The 15,048-nt window shown below is 39.4% G+C and overlaps 1 protein-coding gene across 5 annotated transcripts in view; it reads left to right on the top strand.

Annotated features, from left to right (window-relative positions):
• Positions 1-15,048, top strand: part of SLC1A3 (solute carrier family 1 member 3) — a 58,415-nt gene that overhangs the window by 11,869 nt on the left and 31,498 nt on the right. For 3 of the 5 annotated variants that reach the window (XM_070736396.1, XM_070736394.1, XM_070736393.1), the window contains exon 2: positions 13,912-14,049. The exons of the other annotated variants lie outside the window; for them this stretch is intronic. In XM_070736396.1, coding sequence (XP_070592497.1) covers positions 13,912-14,049 — 138 coding nt within the window. The remainder of the gene's footprint in view (positions 1-13,911; positions 14,050-15,048) is intronic. 5 annotated transcript variants of the gene reach the window in all.

Raw genomic sequence — 15,048 nt, 5'->3', positions numbered from 1 at the left:
AAGCCGTCGGAGCTGAAAACAGAGCTCAAGAGCCTATTTTCACCGGCAGAAGCTCAGCGAGTTGGCCCTTTGCTGTTTCCAAGGCAGCCCTGGGAGCCAGATTTAAGCACCCCCCAGGCCAGATCCAACCCCCGGCATAGTTCCCTCTAAGCTGAGCAGTGAGCAATCGCTCACTTAAAAATCATCATCAACTCAGAGTTTTCCAAACCTGCCCAGAAGCCGAGAGGGAAAGAGTGAGAGGGAAGGAGAGAGAGAGGAAGAGAGGAAGAGAGAGAAACGGATAGAAAAAAGAGAGGAAGGAAAAGAGAAAGAAAAAGAATGGGAGTAAGGAAGAGAGAAAGAAAATCAAAATCTACTTTGAAACTAGCTCAACTATTTAAGTGGCATTTTGATATTGATAGAGTTGCCCTATTATGAGCTCACTGTTATAGACACACAGTACAGTATTTTATTTTGAAATTCTCTGAGGCAAAACAGGGTGGGTTTTTTGTTTGTTTGTTTGTTTATTTATTTATTTATTTATTTATTTATTTATTAATTATTTCTGTGCCGCCCAGTCCCGAAGGGACTGCCGCTCAGACACTATACTTTTCCGCCCACCCCGCCAAAAAATTAGAGGGAACACTGACCCCCGGACCTTGAGCTTGACACCCCTAATATAGAGTTTCCCTTGAATTGAAAGCATCTGCACTTTTTGAGAACTAAGCATTGGAACCTCATTGGGAGGAACAATTACAGCATCCTTTATCTATTCTTGTATTTGCTTTGCTGAGGGTAATGGGAATTACTGTCGTCTGATAATATGACGAGCATAATGAACCACTGAGAATTCAAGTAAGGTTGAAAATTATTTCACATGTGTGGAATCCATGATGTAATGGATGTGTCACACCATGGGTTCTCGGATAAGTGAAATAATGTAACTTCACGTTACCATGTTTACTTTCATGTTTGCTAAGTTTCAGGTGATTTGTGAACTTAGACATTTCTTTGTAGATATTTCTTTCATTCGCTCGGTAACCTCATCAGAGGAAAAGTAAATATTTATGCCATTGTTCCACAAACATGTTACTGAAATATGTATTTCGTTGTTGTTTGCATTTATAACTTGAGGGCCGAGTTACAAGATAGACTTTGGCCATCAACAAAATAATTAGTAATTTAATAATAATTTTAAAAAATAACACACTGAAAGTAGTTGGTTATAACCAACCGTGAGGGAGGGAAGCAGGCCTTGGAAGGAAAGGAAAGAATCCCAAATGCTTTTTTATTGGTATCTGGATTTTCTCCCTCTCTCTTTTGTTTGTGTTGTAACCAAAGAGGAAAAGATTGCATGGCATATGTCCCTATAAACTAAAAATTCTGGCTTAATGAAATCAGGATGCAAACAATTCATTTACAGCCAAATTGCCTTCTTGTTTTGTAACCAGCCATCCAGCTAAGATTTGGTAATAGGACAACTAGAATTTTACATTGGAACTGTGATGAAATAGTAACAAAGCCACATTGCCAAACTGATTGTTTGCAAGTGCTTGCCTGAGTTCTGGGCTCACCACAGCATAATAAACTAAGTGATATACCTTAGTGTAATAACTACCTTTGCAGAATGTGGAGTAGAGTGACTACATACCAATTGTTTATATAGATCAGGGGTGTCAAAGTCAAGGCGCAGGGCTGGACCCAGCCTGTGGGGTACTTACAGAATGGGGGGGGGAGCTGGTTTTTCAAATACTGCTGTCTATGAATATTTAGTGTCTGTCTGTCTGTCTGTCTGTCTGTCTGTCTGTCTCTTTCTCTCTCTCTCTCTCTCTCTCTCTCTCTCTCTCTCTCTCTCTCTCTCTGCGTGTGTGTGTGCGTGTGTATGTGTATGTGTGTGGGAGATGTGGAGAGAGAGAGAGAGATCCAAAGCAACTGTTCAAAATTGAATCCAAAGTTCTGCACAGCTCTATGTTTTTAATTCATGTGTAATGTATTTCTCAGTATCGAATAATGTGCTCCTGACCCATTCCCCAACTGCAATTGAAATTTAAATGGAATTCAATATGTTTTAGCTGTTTGACAAAGTTAAACTTTTGAATTTGTTAAGTGAGATTAAGTTTTGGAAGGATTTGTTGGGTTGTATATGTGTGTGCTTCATTTGTTTGTTTCAAAAAGAGTGGTCTTGGCATGCCCTATAAAGATCTAGTGTGGCTGGTGGTCCAAAAATGTTTTCCCTTTACTCCAACAGCGGAAAACAATGTGCTTGCATGTGTTGTTGTTCAAGAACTTCTTGCTAGTTTTTAGATGAGATTATCCTTTGGCATAATTAGTTGTCTCTATATTCTTACTTTCTTGCTTTTTTTGTTGGTCCATGAAAGGTTCCGGGATGACCTCAGTGGAAGTTCACTGATGTTATCTCATCTCGTTTTTATTTGTGTGGTTCTAGTATTTAAAAAATATGTTTTCCATGGTAACATTGTAAGGAGAATTAAACTGATTGTAAAAAGGTGGCTTCCACATGCTGATACCCCCTTACTTTCTAGTTCACAATTTGCCATGAAATCTGCATCAGGAAAGCAGTGTATTAGAACACAGTAGAGTAGAAAAGACGGGCTACAAGACGGGCTCCAAAGACGGGCTACAAGAATGGTGGAAGGTCTTAAGCATAAAACGTATCAGGAAAGACTTAATGAACTCAATCTGTATAGTCTGGAGGACAGAAGGAAAAGGGGGGACATGATCGAAACATTTAAATATGTTAAAGGATTAAATAAGGTTCAGGAGGGAGGTGTTTTTAATAGGAAAGTGAACACAAGAACAAGGGGACACAATCTGAAGTTAGTTGGGGGAAAGATCAAAAGCAATGTGAGGAAATATTATTTCACTGAAAGAGTAGTAGATCCTTGGAACAAACTTCCAGCAGACGTGGTTGGTAAATCCACAGTAACTGAATTTAAACATGCCTGGGATAAACATATATCCATCCTAAGATAAAACACAGGAAATAGTATAAGGGCAGACTAGATGGACCATGAGGTCTTTTTCTGCCGTCAGTCTTCTATGTTTCTATGAATTAGAATTAGAACAGAATAAAACAGAGTAGAGTAGAATTAGAATGGAATGGAATAGAGCAGAGCAGAGTAGAGTAGAGTAGAATTGGATTGGAGCAGAACAGAATAGAATAGAGTAGAGTTAGAATGGAACAGAATAGAGTAGAGTAGAATTAGAATGGAACAGAATAGAATAGAACAGAAAAAGTATTGTCACTTTAAACAGACACTAGTCAGCATACTTTAAAATTAAATTTTGTTGCATTGACAGCTCATCAGTGTAGTGCAATGTTTTTCAACTTTGACAACTTTAAAATATCTGGACTTCAGCTCCCAGAATTCCCCCGGCAGCATGCTTTTCATACAGAACCAGCTACATGACTTTGGACCAGTCACTCTTTCTCAGCTCTAAACTTGTAAGTTTAAAAAAATCTATTAACTCTAGAAAGTTTATTTATTTATTTGTTGGTTGGTTGGTTGGATGGATGGTTGGTTGGTTGGTTGGTTGGTTTTGTCAAGTACATATTGGTGGTATACAAAATATAACAATGTTTATGTACAGTAAGAGAGATCCTGTATGTAGGAGAGAGACATTAGGTCAGGGGATGGAAGGCATGCTGGTGCACTTGTGCACGCCCCTTTGAGAAAGAAAGTGAGTGAATAAAGAATTTATATTGATTGCCCTGACAATGGGAGAGTATCTTAACTTTTATAGCAAGAGTTTCACTGGACTCTCAAGTTGTGGAGGTCCTTGGTGCTCTGTGAGCTTGGTTGTTTTCTTGTAGGCTTTTCATTACCAAACTAGGTAACAGCATCAGCACTGTGCAGGGCCCCAATATCTGAAGTCATATAGTCTTGCTTGGCTTGAGTTAAAACCTGTTGTTCCCCATCTAAATCATCACAGTCTCCAGACATAACCTTCACATCACTTAGTTGGTCTAGAGCAGAGGTCTTCAAACTTGGCAACTTTAAGACTTGTGGACTTCAACTCCCAGAATTCTCCAGCCCGCATAGTTCCAGCATAGCTGGCTGGAGAATTCTGGGAGTTGAAATCCACAAGTCTTAAAGTTGCCAAGTTTGCAGACCCCTGGTCTAGAGCGTATGTATAAAAGAAAGTACCATCAACATGCACACTACTCTCATCCTACTCCTAGCAGAGGTCATCCAAAAGTGCAACCAATGCAATTTTATGTCTTACTTTGCAGATAACTTAATGCTGGTTTATCAGCTAGACAAGACCAGATATCTGCAAATACCACTGATTACAAAGGGAATTGTAAGTAATAGACCTCATACTTCTTTTTAAAAGTTCATTAAATCTTTAATTTTGTCTTGCAAACATGTGAATAGTTGTGAAATAGAAAAAAAGATTGCCGGGTAGTCAATTTCTGAGATATAGAATGGATGTATAGTCAACCATTCATATTTGTAGAAATGTGGATCAATATATCAGGTGGTCTATAAGCAATATGAATAATTGACCTCTAGAATGTGTGAATTGACATAGCAGTCAATATATTTACAAGAGTTTCTCACTTAACCAAGTTACACGTCCAGCAAACAGTATTGTCTCGTAGACTTCAGATATAATTAAGGTTTGATGTATTTGAAAATAATGTTAAGTTTGACGACTGTTCTTTAATTTTGTGGCTTTAGCTTTTGGTCAGAGGGAAATGTTCAGGGAAATGGAGGAAGAAGTAAACATTTCACGTCCCCCACTACTCTCCGTCACGACTGTATTGCGGCCCGGCCTAGCCCGCCTGACTTGCCACCCCAAATTGTGCCCCACCGTGAGATGCGCGTCCTACCTGACACTTGTAGGAGTATCTCCATCGCATTCCTCATCGTTGCGTCCAGCCCGTTCTAAAAGAAAAAAATCTCATGAGTTTGAGAAGTTTGATTGAACTCATGAGACATTTTCTTTTACAACAGGCTGCCCTGGACACAACACTGAGGAATGCGACTGAGATACCAATACAAGTGTTAGGTAGTGTCCTACTCCCTATGGCAAAAAACCCCCATATTTCCCAGGGTCACGTGACCCCCTGGCATCACTCTGTACAGTGATGGGCTCCTACGTGTATGGTCAGGTATGCAGAAGTGACAGAAGCAATTCCTTTCTGGGCTCTGGGTATGTTTTTCCTATCGCAATAAATGAGGTTGAATGTGTATAATTTTAGAAGAGATGTGTGTGTATGTGTGTACATACACATACAGTTTATATTGTAGATAATGTATATTTTTGTGTGTCTTTGTGTAATATGTATGTATACATATGGTATGTATACATAGAATTAAATGGTATATTTTGGATGTTCAGTAATATAAATAGGGAAATTGTATCTCTTTGAGGCAAGGAGAGGCCAGGTACCCTAACTGAACCCTTGACATGAGTGACATCAGGTTGACCACCTTTAAGCCAGTCACATGACCTTAAGCCACTCCCAGTCACATGACTGTTGAGCCACTCCCACCTGGTCACATGGCCAGCAAGCCACACCTACAAATTAAGCCACAGCCACAATGTGGTAGTAAAAATTTGAGAAGCACTAGATTAGAGTCAGGTATCTCCTCTTGTCTAGTTTAAGAGAAACAAAGTTCTTGTTCAGTTTCTTGATTTGATTTACCTTCCAGGTGTTCTCTGAAAGACAAGGACATTAACCAAAACTTCCCAGCTTTTTTCTTTCATGCTCAAAATTGCTATTAAAGAAAAAAAGGGGGAGTAAGAAAAAAAACGAGTGATAAGAAAAGAAAATAACAAAGAGAACGCTTTAGATTTAAGAAGTAAGAGATCTAATAATTAGCAGAGGAAGTAAGCAATAGCATTAAACCTATTTGGAAGATGGTGTAATTCAGGTGACAATAGATAAGGGAGATATCATGAGATAAATAACATATACCGAAAGTAAAAAGGTAAATAGAATGGATGTGATTATAAAGGGTAAGACTTAAAGAAGCTTTTCAGTCTGTCAGGTAATAGAAGTGGAAATATCCACTTAGAAAAGGATTCTGAGAGCATAAAGGGAAGTAGGAAAGAAGGAGAGAGTGTGGAGAAGGAATTGGAGATGTAAGAAGGAAGGAGCGGGAAATAGTAGTGAAAGGGGGAAAAGAAGGTGTGAGGAAGTAGGACAGAGGCGGAACAGCCACCTGGGATAGAAAGAAAGAAGTGGTGAAAGGAAAGATCAAGACAGACTGAATAAAGGAAAGCAAATTGGAATATAACCTAACTTATTATATTTAGGAGACGATATATTACTGCTAAGTTGCATTGAAGGTATATGATATTGTATGTATCTTTTTTGTGGAGAGAAATTTAAAAAATGCTATTTAAAAAGTGCTATTTACCCAGTGTGTGCAAAACACTTTAAGTCAATTTCAATGTCCTTATTGTGATTAGTAATAGTTAATTGCCCAATCCTATGGGATTGGGCAGCATATAAATCAATTAAATTAAATTAAATTATTAAATTAAGGTTTCATTACCAAAAGAAAAAAATCATTAAAAATTAAATTATTAAATTAAGGTTTCATTACCAAAAGAAAAAAAAAACTTTTACCCAATCCAGTTTGGGAAGCACTACTTTATAATACTAAGGCGGGATTGTTTTTTAATAACCCAATTTATGAAGCAAGAAATAATAGTTTCATAATGCCAAATCATCCTAGGTAAATTCCAAATTTTAACACTGTGGGAATACACAATAATAATGAATGAGCAATATTGATTGAGTGCTTTGGGCAAGAAACAATTATTTAAGAATACAATTGTGAAATTTGTTTCTATGGAATCATTGTAATTTTATTCCTTTTTCCTTTATTATGGCTTGCGAACAATAGTAAGAATGCAATTTTTGACATTTGTGCTTTGGATAGCAATATTATTTTGTTCCAAATTTAAATGCCATAGATTGGCGTTTTTCCAAAACTTCATGACTTCCCCAACCAACCTCCACTTAAGCTGGAGTTTATATATCTTAAAATTGCTAAGTTCAAAAAATACTGCTATTGTGTAACCTATCTTACTTAAGATTGGTATTGACATCTATGGGTTTATCATGCAATAACAGTATATTCCATATATTGTTATTTTGCATGTCTCCTAATCAAAAGATTTAAATTTTTTAATTCCATTTAGCAACAAAGCAGAGTTGCATTTCAGAATTCTGGGTTTATATTTCCCTTTCAACGTGAAAATGTACAATTAGTGTTTGGTTTGGTGTTTATATAGAGCTACATCTTGCAAGCTTTTTTCATTTTTATCTTTATTTAGCCTGCATACTTGGACAGTTTCTGAAAAAAAATCAGGGCATGAGAATTTCTTTGTCTTTTTGAAATATGTGCTCCCCCTGTCTTCATTTTGAATGTTCACTTCCTCTCTTCCCTCCACCTCCTGTAAAAAGTACGGAGCAAACCTGCACAACAACTTTGGGAGATTTCTTAGTGAGCTTTGTTCCACAGATAGGCTCACAAATTGTCAGGAAACTTAAACCTTCATAGAGGAGGGGGCTGTTCTGCATCTACATAGAATCTATAATGGAGCCCCTTTGGTTTCCAGCCTTGCTTGTTTGTTTTTTTTAACCTGCAGTCATAGCTCTGTTGTCAAGGCATAGTATCCATGGTGCCTTTAATGAAATGAAAGACAATACAAATTCATTGTTGAATTGGTATTTTAATTGCAAGAACCCAGAGAGGAATTGGTAAAGCTCCAAAACTTTGCATGGAGATTTTTGTGGGTTTGTTTGTGGGTGCCTTTATTTATTTATAAAATTTATATGCTGTTCATCTTGTGGTTTGATGTCTTAGAGCAGTGTTTTTCAACCAGGGTTCCGCAAGGGCCAGGCAGGGCTTACATGACTTAATAAGAAAAAAAAATATTTTTAAAAAATAGCGTGGTTATTAGTTGTTGCACTTGTTTACCTTCATACTATTTCCATTTCTGTTGTTAGACCGTACGGTGTCATATGCATTAATTTTCAATATAGTTTACTGTAAATCTAAACGTATTTTTATTGCTAACATGGACGTTACTGAGCAATTGCCTGATTTTACATCCAAATTCACACAGCCAACAGTGCAAAAAATTGATGCTGTCGATGCTCGTTGTAAGATTCGTCAGTATAGTAACAATTATTCAGCTATGGGATTCACTTGGACAGGAAATTGGGAGCTTGCCTTGAAGGGACATAAATGGTGCTGGTACATGGTACATGTTCTACCAGAAATATGACGATATCAAAGGGATCCCCTGAAGAAAAACGCTGTCTTAGAGTAAGTTTTTGGGTGTTTTTAAAAAAAAAACTCCTGAAAATTGCATAGAGTAGTCCCTGAAGTTTTATTGGCAAAGTTTTTCAAAAAGGGTTTGCCATTGCCATTGTTTTCCTTGGGCTGGCCCAAAGTCACCCAACTGGGTTCATGCCTAAGGCAAGACTTCATTTATTTGTTTTGTCAATTAAGTGTTGGTGGTATACAAAGATATAACAGTGTTTATATAGAATAGAATAGAATAGAATAGAATAGAATAGAATAGAATTTTATTGGCCAAGTGTGATTGGACACACAAGGAATTTGTCTTGGTGCATATGCTCCCAGCGTACATAAAATAAAATATACATTTGTCAAGAATCATGTGGTACAACACTTAAAGATTGTCATAGGGGTCAAATAAGCAATGAAGAAGCAATATTAATAAAAAATCTTAGGATATAAGCAACAACATGGGAGGAAATGGGTGATAGGAATGATAAGAAAAACTAGTAGAATAAAAGTGCAGATTTAGTAGAAAGTCTGACAGTGTTGAGGAAATTATTTGCTTAGTAGAGTGATGGCGTTCGGGGGAAAACTGTTCTTGTGTCTACATGATACTAGTAGAGATACTAGAGAAACATTAGGACAGGGGACGGGAGGCACGCTGGTGCACTTATGCACGCCCCTTACTGGCTTTTAGGAATCATAAGAACATAAGAAGAGCCATGCTGAATCAAGCCAAAGCCCATCGAGTCCAACATTCTGTGTCACACAGTGGTCCACCAATTGTACATGGGAATCTTGAGCAGAAAGAGAAGGCAAAACCCTCCCTTTCCCTTGACCCCCAACAAATGGACCAAGGAAATCCTGCCTGCCTCAACCAACATAGAGGTGGCACTTGGACATCTGTTTCAATAATCACTGATACACAGGAGGGGTCGATAATGGATAGTCTAAGGGAAAAGTTTTGGGGGTTAGCTGATGATACTACAGAGTCAGGTAGTGTTCCATGAATCAACTGCACTGTTACTAAAGTTGTATTTCATGCAGTTGAATTTAGAGTGGTTTACTTTAAGTTTGTATCTGTTGTATGCTTGTGTGTTGTTGTAGTTGCTGACAGGAAGGACGTTGTAGCAGATGATTTTATGGGCTATGCTTAAGTTGTGCTTAAGGCGAAGTAGGTCTAAGCTTTCTAAACCTAGGATTGTAAGTCTGGTTGCATAGAGTATACTGTTGCGAGTGGAGGAGTGGAAGGCTGTTCTAGTAAAGTATGTCTGGACATTTTCTAGAGTGTTTATGTCCAAAATGCGGTGTTTGTTCCAGACACATGAGCTATATTTGAGGATTGGTCTGGCAAAAGTTTTGTGTGCTCTGGTTAGTAGTGAGAGATTACCAAAGCAGAAGCTACCGAGGATTAGGTTAACAACTCTTGAAGCCTTTTTGGCGATGTTGTTGCAGTGGGCTTTGACACTTAGGTCATATTTCATGCCTAGGGAGATCTCATGGTCTCCCAGTTGGTAGCCTGCAGTGATGGGCAACCAAAACTTTTACTACCACACTGTGGGCGTGGCTTATGCATTTTGTTTCAACATCTTTCAGTGCAAAGTGGGTGCTCTGGGGTGGAGCTCCAAATTTTGCTACCGGAACTGCGTTCCTGACCGTTCCCGTAGGAGCCCATTACTGGTAGCCTGATACCTCATCCACTTCACTCAACTAGTCCTCATTTTTGTGTTGGTTATTCCTGGTACACACAGTGAAAAGAATGGTACTGTAATTTCAGAATAAGCATGAGTTCACATGTGCTCTTTTAAGTTCTCTTTTTGTTTAAGGCTGGCTCAGCTGCTAAAGAGTATTAAATAAAATGGTTGTACGTTCATTCAGGACTGAACAGCTGAACACCAATTGCTCCTGTGGTCAATGGAAAGGAAGCAGGGACAACCATGAATGGCCTAAAAAGGCCCTTCCCACACTTCCCATCAAAAGAAAGGATGGAGAGAACTGTTTTTCTTCCTAAGACACAAACAGAACTGAATAACATGCAGAATTTGCAATTCTCTCCAAATTAGAAGGGGAAAAAACTTCACTGCCCTTTATAAGACTTCTGAATAGCATAGGGGACGGCACCGTTAGTATGGGTTGTTTTACTTTCTGATTGAAAAGTAGATTACTGAAAAGAGTATGTATATACAGTGTCCCGTTGATTTTTGCGGATTCGAACTTCGCGAAAAGTCTATACCACGGTTTTTCAAAAATATTAATTAAAAAATACTTTGCGGTTTTTTCCCTATACCCCGGTTTTTCCCACCCGATGATGTTATCGCCAAACTTTCGTCCGCCTTTAATAAATATTTTTAAAATAAACTTTAATAAATAAACATGGTGAGTAATAATCTAAATGGTTGCTAAGGGAATGGGAAATTGTAATTTAGGGGTTTAAAGTGTTAAGGGAAGGCTTGTGATACTGTTCATAGCCAGAAATAATGTACAGTAATACCTCATGATACGAACTTAATTGGTGCAAGGAGGAGGTTCGTAAGACGAAACATTGTTTCCCACAGGAAACAATGTAAAGTCAATTAATCCATGCAACCCAAAAAACCCCCGCAAAAAAACGGCTTTCGGCGACTGCTGGAAAGCTGCGTGGCTGTTTTAAAAGGTGACAGCCGGCCTGGGGGGCTTACCAGCACCCCCCCGAACCCGGGTTCAGGGTTCGGGGGGTGCTGGCAAGCCCCCCAGGCCGGCTGCGACCTTTTAAAACACCCGCGCTGCTTCCCAGCTGTCTCCTGAAGCTGAACGCTAAAGCCGAACTTCCGCGTTCGGCTTCGGGAGACAGCTGGGAAGCGGCGCGGGTGTTTTAAAACGTCGCAGCCAGCCTGGGGGGCTTCCCAGCACCCCCCCGAACCCCGAACCCAGAAGTTCGGCAAAAGTTTGGGGTTTGGGGGGGTGCTGGGAAGCCCCCCAGGCCGGCTGCGACCTTTTAAAACACCTGCGCCGCTTCCCAGCTGTCTCCTGAAGCCGAACGCTAAAGCCGAACTTCCGCGTTCGGCTTCGGGAGACAGCTGCGAAGCGGCGCGGGTGTTTTAAAAGGTCGCAGCCGGCCTGGGGGGCTTCCCAGCAACCTCCCGAACCGAACCCGGGGTTCAGCAAAATTTTGCCTCTTCTTACGAACTTTGTTCGAGTTACCAACCGGCGTTCGGGAGGCTTCTGGGAAGCCCCGCCGCCCAGTTGTTACCTTTTAAAACAGCCGCGCGGCTTCCCAGCAGTCTCCGAACGCCGGTTCGTAACTCGAAAAAAGTTCGTAAGAAGAGGCAAAATTTTTCTGAACCCCGGGTTCATATCACGAGTTGTTCGTAAGACGAGGGGTTCGTATCTTGAGGTACCACTGTATTTACTTCTGCATTTCTGCTTCGCGGAAATTCAACTTTTGCGGGCGGTCTCAGAATGCATCCCCCACAAAAATTGAGGGAGCGCTGTAACAATAACATTGGGGAACAATTTGTAACACAATTTCTGTTGAGTTTGATTTTTGAGCTTTTTTATAGTTAATTAGGCATGCTGGTTTCAAAACTGTAGTTAGTTTTCTTCTACCACGTCATGTTTTTTTCTCTACACTTTATGAGAATGTGGATGTGAATGGGGATACCATCACGGTCACAAGTTATTAAAAATGGCCACAAGAGTCACTTTTGAATTTTGTGTATATGACCATGGAGTCACAAGTTGTTAAAAATGGCCATGTCATGATTTTAAGTGCTGTTATAACATAATAATAAGGAGACAGCAGAATTGAGGAGGAGACAGCAGAATTGAGGAGAAGCAGCTAGAGAAATTAGTGAAATATGAAGATCTAAAAATCGAGCTGCAACGACTCTGGCATAAGCCAGTGAAAGTGGTCCCAGTGGTACTTGGCACGCTGGGCGCAGTACCAAAGGATCTCAGCGGACATTTGAAAACAATTGGAATTGACAAAATCTCCATCTGTCAATTGCAAAAGGCCGCTTTACTGGGATCGGTAAACATAATTCGCCGCTACATCATGCAGTCCTAGGTGCTTGGGAAGTGCCCGACTGGTGATCAAATACGAAATCCAGCATAGTGATCTCGTTTGCTGTGTTGTACTGACATAATAATAATAATAATAATAATAATAATAATAATTATTATTATTATTATTATTATTATTATCATTATTATTATTATTATTATTATTATTTATTAGATTTGTATGCCGCCCCTCTCCGAAGACTCAGGGCGACTCACAACAATAATAAACAGTCTACAAATCCCAATATTTAAAAAACAATTTAAAAACCCTTATAGTGAAATAATCCAATCAAACCATGCACAAACCAAGATAGTTGGGGAATATGTCAATTTCCTCATGTCTGGCTACAAAGGTGAGTTTTCAATAACTTTCGAAAGGCAAGGAAGGTGGGGGCAGTTCTAATCTCCGGGGGGAGTTGATTCCAGAGAGCCGGGGCCGCCACAGAGAAGGCTCTTCCCCTGGGTCCCGCCAGACAACATTGTTTAGTCAGCGGGACCGGAGAAGGCCGACTCTGTGGGACCTAATCGGCTGCTGGCATTCGTGCGGCAGAAGGCGGTCCCGGAGGTATTCTATAACTTCGAACGGTGACTAAGCCAACTGCTGTAACTCAAGGACTACCATTTGCACAATTTCTATGAGTTTTGAGGGTATCCTGTAGCTTAAAAAGTTGACGTGATAGACAAAAACTGTGGTTATTTTTGGATCCAGCGGCCAAAAGTTAGTTGAAAACAAATCACAGATTTAAGAAAACAAAATTGCTGTTCCCCAGCGACAATGATCAATAGCTTTTTTGTACATCAGGTTTTCAGAATAAAATAAAAGTTTACGTGAGGATTTCTCTTCAAAGCAAGCCCTAAGTGTGCAAAGTTCAAGCACATTCATACCTTGGGAAAATCAATTTTAGATTATTACTTCCTTTTCTGGAAGTTGTGAGAGCTAGATAATTCAGCAGAGAATTTTTTTTTGCGTCACAAACCTCATAGTCTACAACAGTGTTTTTCAACCAGTGTGCCGCAGCACACTAGTGTGCCGCGAGAAATGGTCAGGTGTGCCGCGAGCTCAGCAAGAGAGAGAAAGAGAGAAAGAGAAAGAAAGCAAGCAAGAGAGAGAGAGAAAGGAAGCAAGAGAGAAAGAGAGAGAGAGAGAAAGAGAGAGAGAGAAAAAGAGAGCAAGAGAGAGAGAGAGGCAGGGAAGGAGGGAGAGATAGAAAGAAAGCAAAAAACAGAAGAAGGAAGGAAGAGAGAAAGAAAGAAAGAAAGAGGGATGGAGAGAGAGGAAGGAAGAGAGAGAAAGAGGGAGAGAAATAGAGCGAAAGGGAGGAAGAGAGAGAGAGAGAGAGAGAAATTTTTTGTCCAAACTTTTTTTTTAGCCCCCGCACCCCCCACCCCCCCGCTCAATGTGCCCCATGATTTTGTATATGTAAAAAGTGTGCTGGTCTACAAGCTCAGTTGCGGCCAACATGAAACTGATGAGAATTTGTAGTTCTGCCCTCAATGTATCTGTAAATGTCCTTGTCAGTTATAGCTGTACCAAATCTATGTGTTTAAATAATGCTTGCAGAAGAATAAATCACCATGGTTTTCTTTTTCCTAGGTATCATTCTTGGCTTTTCTCTCCGATCCTATCACTTCAGCTACCGAGAAGTGAAATATTTTTCCTTCCCTGGCGAACTGTTAATGAGAATGCTGCAAATGTTGGTTTTGCCTCTCATTGTATCCAGCTTAGTAACAGGTATGGGTGTGAATTATCTTGTAATTTCTTTTTCTGTTTTACTACTGTCATTCAAATTTAATATTCTTCTTTGGGTGTATATGTGTATTGCAGTGTAGGGCTGCAAAAAGTTTTACTACCACACTGTGGGCTTGGCTTATTGTGTGGATGTGGCTTGATGGTCATGAGACCGGGTAGGAGTGGCCTGCCAGTCATGTGACCAGGTGGGAATGGCTTGATAATCATATGAGTGGGGGGGTGGCTTAAAGGTCATGTGACTGGGTGGGAGTGTCTTACCGACCAAGATAAGTTTTCAAATAGGTGCTTGGACACTTTTCAGTTGATTAAGTCACATTATTTGAATAGCCACAAAAAGGACAAATGATAGGCAGCATTATTTGTTGAAGAGCACAGTAACATTTTAAGATTTTATACTGAACCTACAAGGTTGAGGATGATAATAGATTAGGCAAGTAGCAAACTTTCCTTTAATTGCTATAAAAGTTCAGTTCTAGATGATGATTATAATGATTAAAGCGTTTATGGGTAAAAACATACTATTTAATTATGTCCTATTTTAAAACTTATTAAGGATCATGCTATGATCTTTAAGTAAGGACAATAAAAACACTATATAAGTAAGGAAAATAAAAACACTATTAAGTATTCAATAAATAGTGCATAAACTTACTACCCCCACTGTGCCCACCCCACAGTGGGGGCAGCAGCCCATTACTGGTGTATTGTTTAAAAAACAGCATATACTGTAGGCCCGGCAAAGAATTTAGAATATGATGCGGTAACATATCAATTCATGATAGTGATTCTTAGGTCAAAAATAAGCTCTTTTAATGAAAGGACGAGAACTCTCTGGGAGAATATTTGCTTGTATAAAGAAGCTGAAAGATTCAATCTCCAACAACTTCAGTTGAAAACTGAAATAAAATATTCATTAATTGATAATGATCATTAATTGATTACAGTTGTGAGGTGAATGACTACAGGTAGTCCTTTTTGTGG

The sequence above is a fragment of the Erythrolamprus reginae genome, chromosome 2, assembly GCF_031021105.1.
Source record: "Erythrolamprus reginae isolate rEryReg1 chromosome 2, rEryReg1.hap1, whole genome shotgun sequence".
Lineage (NCBI taxonomy): Eukaryota > Metazoa > Chordata > Lepidosauria > Squamata > Dipsadidae > Erythrolamprus > Erythrolamprus reginae.
The sequence above is the reverse complement of the archived record's forward strand: the minus strand, read 5'-3'. Positions and strand labels throughout refer to the sequence as shown.